Raw genomic sequence first — 13547 nt, forward strand, 5'->3', positions numbered from 1 at the left:
CAGGTGACTAAAGGTGACTCAGGCCAGAGCAGGTGACCAGAGGTGACTCAGGACAGAGCAGGTAACCAGGGATACAGATATGAACTACTGATTAGAGCTGGTGAGAAGGTTGTTTACTGAAATTAGAGGCAAGGAGAGGAAGGGAACAAGGAAGTTAAACTTTAAAATAGAGAACGAAGAACACAGAAACCGAACATACTGGCATACTGATTCTTTGAAGAGAAATTTGAAACTCAAGGTATTCAAGAATTCCCTCATCTTGAATTTTTACAGTTCTTTTTCTTCAAACTTTGTTGACATGTCTTGGCTTAGTTGGTCTGCTTGATTGTCTAAAAGATGAAGCTTCCCTGAATAAGGTGGAAGAGAGTTAAGGGAGGTTTTAGTAAGTGCTGCTTCTGTGAGTCTGCACCAGCCCACTGATGCATGATATGACAACACCTGACAAGAATGAGTTCACCCACTGTGTCTGCGAGAGAAGTAAGAATTGAGGCTATGATTCCTTTCCATTTACCAAACCATTTTTCTAGCCACCCTATGAAGGGGTCATTTACCCCCAAGTTGTTGGCTAACTCATTGGAAAGAGCAGTTAGACCTTGCAGTGCCTTTGTTATACTTCTATCAGGGGCAGTATTGTTTGGGATGAAGGTACGACACTGAGTTTTAATCATGACACTAACTCCTTCTCTTTCTGCTGATATCATGTCTAAGCCTATTCTGTTTTCCCAAGCCATCTGGCTAGTAGCCCATAACTGCTCAGCTATTCCTTTAATAGCATCTCCAAACAATGAGAACACACGGACACAGGGAGGGGAGCATCATACACTGAGGTCTATGGGTGGGGAACAAGGGGAGGGACAATGGGTGATGGGGAGTTGGGGAGGGATAACATGGGGAGAAATGCCAGATATTGGTGATAGGGAAGAAGGCAGCAAACCACACACATTGCAATGTGTGTACCTATGCAGCAATCCTGCATGTTCTTCACATGTACCCCAAAACCTAAAATGCAATTTTAAAAATACATATATATATATATATATATATGAAGAAGAAAAGCACATCCCTAAAGTTATACAATGTTTCTGCATATTGGTGAACCTGAAATTGTTGCTGATTGTATTATAATTAGTAATAGAAAGCATAAAGATTTCAACCATGTTTGTTTAAAAAAAAGAAAAGGTGGAATAGCTTTTCTAGGGAGGGTAAGGCTAAAACAGGGGCAGTTTAGCCTTTCAGCTCCTTGACTTGATCTGCTTCCTCAGAAATCTGCAGGAGATGATCAGGCTTCTTCTGGGGAAGTTTTTGATATAAAAGTTTACTGTATAGTGCATATGAGTCAGTCCATAAGTGGCAGTATTCAACTAACTCCCAAAATTTCCTGAGTTCTTGTTTAGTTTGAGGCAAGGGTAGGTACACGATTCCCTCAACTCATTCAGGCCCTATTCTTCACTCGTCTGTACTTATGAAGTGGCCTAAATATTTAACTTCCGGTTCTACATAATGAAGCTTTCATTTTGACACTCATAGCCTCTCAAACTGCAGATGGTTAAGAATGTTTGTAGAGAAGTCAGTAAGTTACTTTCTCTATATCTTCACCAGATAGAAGAATATCATCCATCTACTGAGGCAAGCATATTTGTTTTGGGATGAGAACTTTTTTTTTTTTTTTTGAGACGGAGTTTCGCTCTTGTTATCCAGGCTGGAGTGCAATGGCGCGATCTCGGCTCACCGCTACCTCCACTTCCTGAGTTCAAACAATTCTCCTGCCTCAGCCTCCCGAGTAGCTGGGACTACAGGCACGCACCACCATGCCCAGCTAATTTTTTTGTGTGTTTTTAGTAGAGACTGGGTTTCACCATGTTGACCAAGATGGTCTCGATCTCTTGACCTCGTGATCCAGCCACCTCGGCCTCCCAAAGTGCTGGGATTACAGGCTTGAGCCACCGCGCCCAGCCCCGATGATAACTTTTTCTAATACTTTTTCTAAAATTCGGCCAAAAACATTAGGAGAGTCTGTGAACCCTTGGGGCAAGACTGTCCATTGATATTGCTGTTTCTGCCCTGAATGGGGATCCTTCCACTCAAAAGCAAATATATCTCAGCTATCTTCAGCCAGGGGACATGCCCCAAAAGCATCCTTCAAATCTATTACAGTAAACCACTGGTGGTTATATGGAATCTTACTGGGAATGGTGTAAGGACTGGGGACAATGGGGTGGGTAGTCTGGACTATTTGGTTGATAACTCTTAAGGTCCTGTACCAGCCAGTATGACCTATCTGATTTCTTGACTGGCAGTATTGGGGTTTTATAAGGGGACATACAGGGCTTGAGAAGCCCATCTTGCATAAGGCCTTCAATTATAGGTTTCAACCCTATCCTGCCCTCTAGGGGAATGGAGTATTGCTTCCTTCTTACTACTTCTCCGGGGGTTTTCAGCTTGATGTGAATTGGAGGGACTCGGAGTTTCCCTTGGTTTCCCTCTTTGGAGCAGACATTAGGATTAATGTATTTTTTGTCTTCAGTGGTGAGTAGATTTAATGAGATGAGGAATCCTCTTGGGCTGACTTGTAGGCCTATGCCTAACTTTAACATTAAATCCCTCCCTAAATGAGTTAGTCCCTGCTATAGGGATTAACAAAAATTGAATATGAGCTGATCAATCCTGGTATCTAACTTCTGTGTTCTCTATTTTTTGCTTTAAACCTTTCTTCTTTTTCCCTAGAGAATAAAAGCTCTTCTGAAGAACAGGCAGCATTGGGGGTGGGGTGAGCAAACAAAGGAATGGGCCCCTCTCGAGTTGATTAAAAAGGTGATAAGCTCATGTTTAGGTCCCACCTCAAAATTTATCAAGGGTTCCTGGTGAGACTCAAGATTAAAGAGACAGAGCTCCTGAATCCCCACCCACCGTTCTTCCTTGAAAGTCCTTAGTGGAAGGGCTTCTTTCTCCTTTTTTAATTTGGGACATTTTCTCTTGAAGGGACCTGCTCTTCCACATTTATAGCACCTATCTTGCCCTTCCTCCCTCTTAGTTCTGGGATTATTTAAATTTGCTCCCCCATACCCTTTGGAGTGCCTGGTAAATGAGGGTCTTGGTCCTCTAGACGGAGGTTTAGGTCCTCTAAGGGAGGGTTTGGATCCTTTATAGTCTCTGACCCCCTGGAAGCTCCGCTTAGAAGTACATGGGTGTGGAGCCATCTGTTGGAAGGTAGATAACATAAGTTCTGTCTTCTGTTTCTGTTTTTCTTTGTCCCTCCTCATATAACTTCTGAACTTCTCTGAGAAGTTCACTTAGGGGACAGTCTTCCCAATTCTCTCTCTCTTTTTTTTTTTGTAATTTCTTTGAACTATCTGGCCAACGTTTAGTGACAAACTGGAGTTTTAACATTCCTTGCCTAAGGGGGTCTTCTAAATTGAGGCCTGTGTATTGCCTCATTTGCTCCTTCAGCCTGTCTAGGAATCTCATGGGTCCTTCATCTTTTCCTGTTGTATATCAGATGGCTTAGAGATATTTTGGGTTCAGGGTACTGATCCCTGAATTTCTTTTACTATCATTTCCCTCAGGTCCTGCATGTTTTCCCGGTGAGCTGGGTTGTTATTGTCCCACCGTGGATCTCAGGCAGGAAAGTTTTGGTCCACAGTAGGAACGTTTTGACTGGGAGGATGCTCATATTCCCAAACTACCCAGCAGCCCTATGAATCATACTCCTTTCTTCCCCTGAAAAGAGGATGCCCAACGTAGACATTAAATTGACCCAAGTGTATAACTAAGGTCCTAAGAGTCGATCAGTTTGATCTGCCCCTCCGAAAGGGTCATCTCTATCTAGTAGTGGCTTAAGCTCCTTCTTTAAATTCCAGACTTCTGAACTAGTTAAGGGAGCATTCATGAAACCAGTGGCTCCCCCTCCTCATGCTACCTCTTTTAATGGGAAAAGAGGAAGGGCTGACTCTTTAGCTGCAGAGGAAAAAGGGAAGTTTTGGATATCCTTTTTACATTGCTATATTTCACTCTGGACTCCCCTTGGGCAGGTATCCCCAGACTGGTAGGGGGCAGGCTCCTGGGATCATAATTCTCAAGTGTCAGGATTGTAAGGAGGAGGAATAACATGGGCCAGTAAAGAATCTGGAACGGGAGCTGGGGCGGCAGCTGGGGAGAAGGATTTGGGGACACTGAGCAGGGGGAGATGGTCTAGGGAATCCCATGCGCTAGAGTCTTTAGGCATGGGAACTAGCTTCTCTGACTTTTCATTTTGAGGTGTTTCTAATCCCACCTAGGGATTAAAAACAACAATCCCTAGTTGTTATTAAGGGAAGAAGGAGGATGGGTCCCTGCCTCCAACAAAGAGCATAGTCCTGTAGTTCTTGAGAAACTGGACTTTTATCATTAACATTTTGAATTAGAAGCTGACACATTATATCCTCATTTGAATAAAACTTTGGCCAGAAGATTGAGGGTTTGAGGATGGGTCCCTGAGTACAAATAAAACAGCAGTATTGTATCATTTGTTGCTTTTTCTTATGTTTAGTCCTTTCATTATTCTTCCAGTTTTTTAACATGAGACATAGGGGGTTATCAAGGGGAATATCTTTGTTACCATCTTTATCCTTCTTGCTCCCTATCTTGCTTGGGGTGTTTTCCATATGGGGTCCTGGTTAGGCTCAGTCTCTCATATCAGAAATGTCCTGCCTGTCCTTCCCTAGAGGCTTGCTAGGGCTATGAGACGAATTTCTCATAATAGAAATGTCTTGCCTTTCCTTCTCTAGAGGTTTGCTAGGGCTGTGACTCAATTTCTCATATTAGAAATGTCTCATCTATCCTTTAGCCCCCACCTACTGGAGGCTCCTTGCACCTTTCTTGTGCTTCATTCACTCTGGCCACTCCCCTGCAGGAGATCCAGATCCCTCTTGGCGTCAGTGTGCTGGTATAAACCCCATGGCAGGATCCACCCTAAGCTGTATGAGGTGGCCAAAGAACAGCAGATAGGACCCACTCACTCCATACGGCAGTAGTACTTAGTACCATTCACACAAGCAGGAGTGCTTGTGATCATTCACATGCACATTCAACCTCCAGAATATCCTGACCACCAAGGAAATACTTCGTCACCTTTATGACGTTTCTTACCTTGGTCTGTGCACAGAGTTACCTGGTCACCACAGTATGCAAGGATCCTTTCCCCCAGGTCACTGGATGGTTTCTTTCCGCATTGCTGAGAGTCTGGGTTTATTCGTCACACTGGGTAGGTCACCAATCTCTCACCCTGAGGCCACCACGAGGCAGTGGGACACATCTCCCCATGAGAGGTGACTGGAGACCCATTCCCTGGAGGAGAATGGGGTTTTCATATGAGCCACCAAATTGTTAGAAGCAAATTTTCAGTGCTGCAAAAGAAATAGCACTCAAACATAAATTTTCTCAACAAGGCAGTCTTTACTTCTGTAGAAGGGTACATCTCGTGGATGGAGCAATGGTGAGAGCACACCTGAACAGGGGAGAGGAAGGAGTTCTTATCCTTGACACAGGTCACCCCTATTTCTGTGTCATTCCCGTGTTGGCTAGGATTGGACCACACAGTCTAGGCTAATTCTGATTGGCTATTTTAAAGAGAGCAGGGGTACAAGCCAGAGTGGCAGGGTGAGCAGTTTCTTCAGGAAAGACGGTTACAGAACTAGTGACTAAAGGTGATTCAGGTCAGAGCAGGTTACCAGAGGTGGCTCAGGACAGGGCAGGTGACTAGGGGTACAGATATGAACTGCTGATTAGAGCTGGTGGTAAGGTTGTTTGCTGAAACTGGAGGCAAGGAGAGGAAGGGAATGAGGAAGTTAAACTTTAAAATGCACAACAAAGAACACAGAAACGGAACATACTGGCATGCTAATTCTTTAAAGAGACTTTACGAACTTACTGTATTTAACAACTGGATAGAAAAAAAATGTTTGATTTTTAAGAAACGTAAGTTTTTCCAAAGAAGCAAGTATTTTATTAATGTGTATTTTAGCATCTTAGTAAAACAGTAGCTTCTCCCAGAAGATGGTTTTTTTTCTTTTTTTTTTTTTTTATTATTAATGATACTTTATTTTCTAGGATGGCATAGTATAATAAAAAGGAGGGTTTTTGTTTGCATTTTAAGTTTTGGGGTACATGTGCAGAACATGCAAGATAGCTGCATAGGTACACACGTCACAGTGTGATTTGCTGTCTTCCTCCCCTTAAGCCACATCTGGCATTTCTCCCCATGCTATCCCTCCCCAGCTCCCCCCACACCCCCACAGTCCCCCTCCCCTATTCCCCCCAACAGACCCCAGTGTGTAGTGCTCCCCTCCCTGTGTCCATGTGTTCTCATTGTTCATCACCCACCTATGAATGAGAATATGCAGTATTTCATTTTCTGTTCTTGTGTCAGTTTGCTGAGAATGATGTTCTCCAGATTAATCCATGTCCCTACAAAGGACACGAACTCATCGTTTTTGATGGCTGCATAATATTCCATGGTGTATATGTGCCACATTTTTGCAGTCCAGTCTATCATCGATGGACATTTGGATTGGTTCCAGGTCTTTGCTATTTTAAACAGTGCTGCAATGAATATTCATGTGCATGTGTCCTTATAGTAGAACAATTTATAGTCCTTTGGATATATACCCAGTAATGGGATTGCTGGGTCAAATGGAATTTCTATTTCTAGGTCTCTGAGGAATCACCACACTGTCTTCCACAATGGTTGAACTAATTTACACTCCCACCAGCAGTGTAAAAGTGTTCCTATTTCTCCACATCCTCTCCAGCATCTGTTGTCTCCAGATTTTTTAATGATCGCCATTCTAACTGGCGTGAGATGGTATCTCAATGTAGTTTTGATTTGCATCTCTCTGATGACCAGTGATGATGAGCATTTTTTCATATGTTTGTTGGCCTCATGTATGTCTTCTTTTGTAAAGTGTCTGTTCAAATCCTTTGCCCATTTTTGAATGGGCTTGTTTGTTTTTTTCCTGTAAATCTGTTTGAGTTCTTTGTAAATTCTGGATATCAGCCCTTTGTCAGATGGGTAAACTGCAAAAATTTTTTCCCATTCTGTTGGTTGCCGATTCACTCTAATGACTGTTTCTTTTGCCGTGCAGAAGCTGTGGAGTTTGATTAGGTCCCATTTGTCTATTTAGCTTTTGTTGCCAATGCTTTTGGTGTTTTGTTCATGAAGTCCTTGCCTACTCCTATGACCTGAATGGTTTTGCCTAGATTTTCTTCTAGGGTTTTTATGGTGCCAGGTCTTACGTTTAAGTCTTTAATCCATCTGGAGTTAATTTTAGTGTAAGGTGTCAGGAAGGGGTCCAGTTTCTGCTTTCTGCACATGGCTAGCCAGTTTTCCCAACACCGTTTATTAAACTTTCCCCATTGCTTGTTTTTGTCAGGTTTTTCAAAGATTGTATGGTTGTAGGTATGTTGTGTTGTCTCCGATGCCTCTGTTCTGTTACATTGGTCCATATCTCTGTTTTGGTACCATTACCATGCTGTTTTGATTACTATAGCATTGTGGTATAGTTTGAAGTCAGGTAGTGTGATGCCCCCCGCTGTGTTCTTTTTGCTTAGAATTGACTTGGCTATGCAGGCTCTCTTTTGGTTCCATATGAAGTTCAAGGTGGTTTTTCCCAGTTCTTTGAAGAAAGTCAATGGTAGCTTGATGGGGATAGTGTTGAGTCTGTAAATTACTTTGGTCAGTATGGCCATCTTCACGATATTGATTCTTCCTAACCATGAACATGGAATGTTTCTCCATCTGTTTGTGTCCTCTCTTATTTCGTCGAGCAGTGGTTTGTAGTTCTCCTTGAAGAGGTTCCTTACTTGTTAGTTGTATTCCTAGGTATTTTATTCTCTTTGTAGCAATTGTGAATGACAGTTCATTCTTGATTTGGCTCTCTTTAAGTCTGTTATTGGAGTATAGGAATGCTTGTGATTTTTGCACATTGATTTTATATCCTGAGACTTTGCTGAAGTTGCTTATCAGTTTCAGGAGACTTTGGGCTGAGGTGATGGGGTCTTCTAGATATACTGTCATGTCGTCTGCAAATAGAGACAGTTTGGCTTCCTCCCTTCCTATTTGAATACCCTTTATTTCTTTTTCTTGTCTGATTGCTCTGGCTAGAACTTCCAGTACTATATTGAATAGGAGTAGTGAGAGAGGGCATCCTTGTCTAGTGCCAGATTTCAAAAGGAATGCTTCCAGTTTTGCCCATTCAGTATGATATTGGCTGTTGGTTTGTCGTAAATAACTTTTATTATTTTGAGATACGTTCCATCAATACCGAGTTTGAGAGTTTTTAGCGTAAAGGGCTGTTGAATTTTGTCGAATGCCTTCTCTGCATCAGTTGAGATAATCATGTGGTTTTTGTTTTTGGTTCTGTTTATGTGGTGAATTACATTTATAGACTTGGGTATGTTGAACTAGCCTTGCATCCCCAGGATGAATCCTACTTGATCATGGTGTATAAGCTTTTTTATGTACTTTTGCAATCGGCTTGCCAGTATTTTATTGAAGATTTTGCATCTATGTTCATCGTGGATATTGGCCTGAAATTTTCTTTTCTCGTTGAGTCTCTGCCGCGTTTTGGTATCAGGATGATGTTGGTCTCATAAAATGATTTGGGAAGGATTCCCTCTTTTTGGATTATTTGGAATAATTTCAGAAGGAATGGTAACAGTTCCTCTTTGTGTGTCTGGTAGAATTCGACTGTGAACCCATCTGGACCTGGGCTTTTTTGTGTGTGGTAGGCTCTTAATTGCTGCCTCAACTTCAGACCTTGTTATTGGTCTATTCATAGTTTCAGCTTCCTCCTGGTTTAGGCTTGGGAGCACACAAGTGTCCAGTAATTTATCCATTTCTTCCAGGTTTACTAGTTTATGTGCATAGAGTTGTTTGTAATATTCTCTGATGATGGTTTGAATTTCTGTGGAATCTGTGGTGATTTCCCCTTTATCATTTTTTATTGCATCTATTTGGTTATTCTCTCTTTTCTTTTGTATCAATCTGGCTAGTGGTCTGTCTATTTTGTTGATCTTTTCAAAAAACCAGCTCTTGGATGTATTGATTTTTTTTTTTTAAGGGTTTTTCGTGTCTCTATCTCCTTCAGTTCTGCTCTGATCTTAGTTATTTCTTGTCTTCTGCTAGGTTTTGAGTTTTTTTTTTATCTTGCTCCTTTAGCTCTTTCAATTTTGACGATAGGGTGTCAATTTTGGATCTCTCCACTCTTCTCATATGGGCACTTATTGCTATATATTTTCCTCTGGAGACTGCTTTAAATGTGTCCCAGAGATTCTGGTATGTTGTGTCTTCGTTCTCGTTGGTTTCGAAGAACTTCTTTATTTCTGCCTTCATTTCATTGTTTATCCAGTCAACATTCAAGAGCCAGTTGTTCAGTTTCCATGAAACTCTGCGGTTCTGAGTTAGTTTCTGAATTCTGAGTTGTAACTTGATTGTACTATGGTCTGAGAGACTGTTTGTTATGATTTCAGTTGTTTTGCATTTGCTGAGGAGTGCTTTACTTCCAATTATGTGGTCAGTTTTAGAGTAGGTGTGATGTGGTGCTGAGAAGAATGTATATTCTGTGGATTTGGGGTGGAGAGTTCTGTGAATGTCTATCAGGTTTGCTTGCTCCAGGTCTGAGTTCAAGCCCTGGATATCCTTGTTGATTTTCTGTCTGGTTGATCTGTCTAATATTGACAGTGGAGTGTTAAAGTCTCCCACTATTATTGTGTGGGAGTCTAAGTCTCTTTGTAAGTCATAAAGAACTTGCCTTATATATCTGGGTGCTCCTGTATTGGGTCCATATATATTTAGGATCGTTAGCTCTTCTTGTTGTATCGATCCTTTTACCATTATGTGATGACCTCCTTTGTCTTTTTTGATCTTTGCTGCTTTAATGTCTATTTTATCAGAGACGAGAATTGCAACTCCTGCTTTTTTTTTTGCTCTCCATTTGCTTGGTAAATCTTCCTTCATCCCTTTATTTTGAGCCTTTGTGTATCCTTGCATGTGAGATGGGTTTCCTGGATACAGCACACCTATGGGTTTTGGCTTTTTATCCAGTTTGCCAGTCTGTGTCTTTTGATTGGTACATTTAGCCCATTTACATTTAGGGTTAATATTGTTATGTGTGAATTTGATACTGCCATTTTGATGCTAGCTGGCTGTTTTGTCCGTTAGTTGATGAAGATTCTTCATTTTGTTGATGCTCTTTAGCATTTGCTATGTTTTTGGAATGGCTGGTACTGGTTGTTCCTTTCTATGTGTAGTGCCTCTTTCAGGAGCTCTTGTAAAGCGGGCTTGGTGGTGACAAAATCTCTGAGTACTTGCTTGTTCGCAAAGAATTTTATTTTTCCTTCACTTATGAAGCTCAGTTTGGCTGGATATGAAATTCTGGGTTGAAAGTTCTTTTCTTTAAGGATGTTGAATATTGGCCCCCACTCTCTTCTGGCTTGTAGAGTTTTTGCCGAGAGATCTGCTTTGAGTCTGATGGGCTTCCCTTTGTGGGTGACCCGACCTTTCTCTCTGGCTGCCCTCAGTATTTTCTCCTTAATTTCAACCCTGGTGAATCTGACGATTATGTGCCTTGGGGTTGCTCTTCTTGCAGAATATCTTTGTAGTGTTCTCTGAATTTCCTGGAATTGAATATTGGCCTGCCTTGCTAGGTTGGGGAAATTTTCCTGGATAATATCCTGAAGAATATTTTCCAGCTTGGATTAATTCTCTTCGTCACATTCAGGTACACCTATCAAACGTAGGTTAGGTCTCTTCACATAGTCCCACATTTCTTGGAGACTTTGTTCATTCTTTTTTGTGCTTTTTTCTCTAATGTTGGTTTCTCGTTTTATTTCATTGAGTTGATCTTCGACTTCTGATATTGATTCTTCTGCTTGGTCAATTCGCCTGTTGAAACTTGTGCATGCTTCGTGAAGTTCTCGTGTTGTGTTTTTCAGCTCCTTCAATTCATTCATATTCCTCTCTAAGTTGTCCATTCTTGTTATCATTTCCTCGAATCTTTTTTCAAGGTTCTTAGTTTCTTTGCATTGATTTAGAACATGTTCTTTTAGCTCACGGAAGTTTCTCATTACCCACCTTCTGAAGTCTGATTCCGTCATTTCATCGCACTCATTCTCCGTCCAGCTTTGTTCCCTTGCTGGTGAGGAGTTTTGGTCCTTTGTAGGAGATGAGGTGTTTTGGTTTCGGGTGTTTTCCACCTTTTTGTGCTGGTTTCTTCCCATCTTTGTGGATTTATCCACCTGTCGTCTGAGTAGTTGCTGACTTTTCGATTGGGTCTCTGGAAGTTCAGATTGTTGATGATGAAGTATTTCTGTTACTTAGTTTTACTTCTAACAGTCTAGCCCTCTGCTGTACCACTGCTGAGGTCCACTCCAGGCCCTGCTTGTCTGGGGTACACCTGTAGCAGCTGCAGAACAGTGAGGGATGCTACCAGTTTCTTCTTTTGCTCTCTTTGTCCCAGAATGATGCCCTCCAAATGTCAGTCTGATCAGTCCTTTTTGAGGTGACTCTTTGGACATACAGGGGTTAGGGAGCTGCTTGAGGAGACGGTCTGTACTTTCTAGGAGCTCAAGTGCTGAGCTGTGAGCTCCGTTGTTCATTCAGGGCTGTTAGGCATGTACGTTTAAGTCTGCTGCAGCCTAACTTATAAAACCCCTTTTTTTCCTCAGATGCTCTGTCTCGGGGAGTTAGGGCTTTCTTTATGAGTATCCGTTGCACTGTCCTGCCCAGCTAGGAGGCAGTCTAGTCACTATTTGCCTGCCAAGGCTCCGCCCTGTTGCCGTGGGTTCCACCCTGCTGCTGAGTGTAATTCCCTGTAGTCCTGATTATATGGGTGTGGTTAGAACTGCTGTGGTGATAGTGGCCCACCTCTGTATTGGCGGAGTCTCTCTGTTATGGCAGGTTGCCTTGGCAACGGCAGGCTGTGTCAGCAATGGGAGTGTACCTCAGTAGGGGCAGAATGCCTCGGTAGTGGCGGACGCCCCTCCCCCACCGAGCTGCACCATCCTGGGTTCAGCTGTGCCCACAGTGAAATTCTCAACCCCGAGCATTTCAAATCGCCGCTTTGTTTGTCCCTGTGGGGGTGGGACCCGCTGAGCCTGATCACCTGGCTCCCTGCCTCAGAGCCCTTTTTTTTTTTTTTTTTTTTTTTACGTTGAACAGTTGTTGACTCTCTCCCAGGTGTTTCAGTCGCCTGCTGATAGGGCACCGGGATCTGTGTGATTTCCTGTGCAGCGACACACTGCGCGGGCTCAAAGGGAATCTCCTGGTCTGGCTCACTGTCCAAGTCCCATTTAATCAGATGGATATGCTAATTTGCCCTCCCAAATCTCAGATTGCCAGTTTAACAGGGCACCCAGACCAGTGTGTTTTGTGCAGAGTGCCACTGCGCTATGGCGCCGGCCAAAATGGCTGCACCAGCCGAAACAGCTGCGCTGGCATCTTGTGTCTCTCCTACACCTGGGAATTTCCCCGTTCTGTGGGCAACAAAGATCCGTCTGGAAATGCAGCTTGCACTCACCCTCTGCGTCTTCACTGAGAGCTGCAATCCTGAGTTGCTCTTACCGTGCCATCTTTTTCCCCCCTATAATTTTATATTTTATTTTATTTTTAGTTAGATGGAGTTTTCCTCTTATTGCCCAGCCTAGAGTGCAATAGCACAATCTTGGCTCACTGCAACCTCTGCCTCCCAGGTTCAAGTGATTCTTCTGCCTTAGCTGCCTAAGTAGCTGGAATTACAGAAACACCTGCCACCACGCCCATCTAATTTTTTGTAATTTTGTATTTTTGGTAGAGACAGGGTTTCACCATGTTGGCCAGACTGATCTTGAACTCCTGACCTCAGGTGATTCACCCACCTCGGCCTTCCAATGTGCTATTACAAGTGTAAGCAACCATGCCAGGCCGAATTTTAATTTTTTAAATAGTTTGTATTTAGTGTTTCAAATCGTTGTTCTGTTTTGGGGCCAGTACAGTGAATTAGAGTTAATGCATTTAGAAAATATGAATTACAGGTAATTGAGGAATCAAATTTTAAAACTAACCTTTGCTTCTGTTTCTTCTCCAGGGCCTGCTCTCTTTTTTGAGTGCCCCAGTCATAGGTGCCCTGTCTGATGTGTGGGGGAGGAAGCCCTTTCTCCTCGGCACTGTATTCTTTACCTGCTTCCCAATCCCACTGATGAGGATCAGCCCATGGTGAGTGACTTGGCCCTTCACTATCCTGATTTCCTGTTTTGAGTCACATGTAAATTATTCTTATATTTGCATAGCACTTCTTAACTATTACAAAACAGTTGTAATTGTGTTTTCCTTTGATCTCTCTTATAACACTGAAAGCCAGTTTGGACAGTTGTCATTATATCCATTTTATAAATGGGGAAGGGAAGACAATGTCTGAGATAAGTTACTCGGGTGAAGAAATAGAAATAAAAGGTGCCTCTTCAGGCAGCTGATGTTGCCATGATGTCAGGTATTGGAGCTTAACCCTGAGAGTGGGCTAACAGTCTCCTGTCTTCAT

The 13547-nt window shown here is 42.6% G+C and overlaps 1 protein-coding gene across 7 annotated transcripts in view; it reads left to right on the forward strand.

Moving 5' to 3' along the window:
* The window catches only part of SLC71A2 (solute carrier family 71 member 2), a 100886-nt gene that overhangs the window by 65297 nt on the left and 22042 nt on the right, over positions 1–13547 (forward strand). For all 7 annotated transcript variants that reach the window (XM_035298532.3, XM_054253476.2, XM_078364639.1 and 4 more), the window contains one exon: positions 13098–13225. In XM_035298532.3, the coding sequence (XP_035154423.1) occupies positions 13098–13225 (128 nt within the window). The remainder of the gene's footprint in view (positions 1–13097; positions 13226–13547) is intronic.

This window comes from Callithrix jacchus, chromosome 1 (assembly GCF_049354715.1).
Source record: "Callithrix jacchus isolate 240 chromosome 1, calJac240_pri, whole genome shotgun sequence".
In the NCBI taxonomy this organism is placed as follows: Eukaryota; Metazoa; Chordata; class Mammalia; order Primates; family Cebidae; genus Callithrix; species Callithrix jacchus.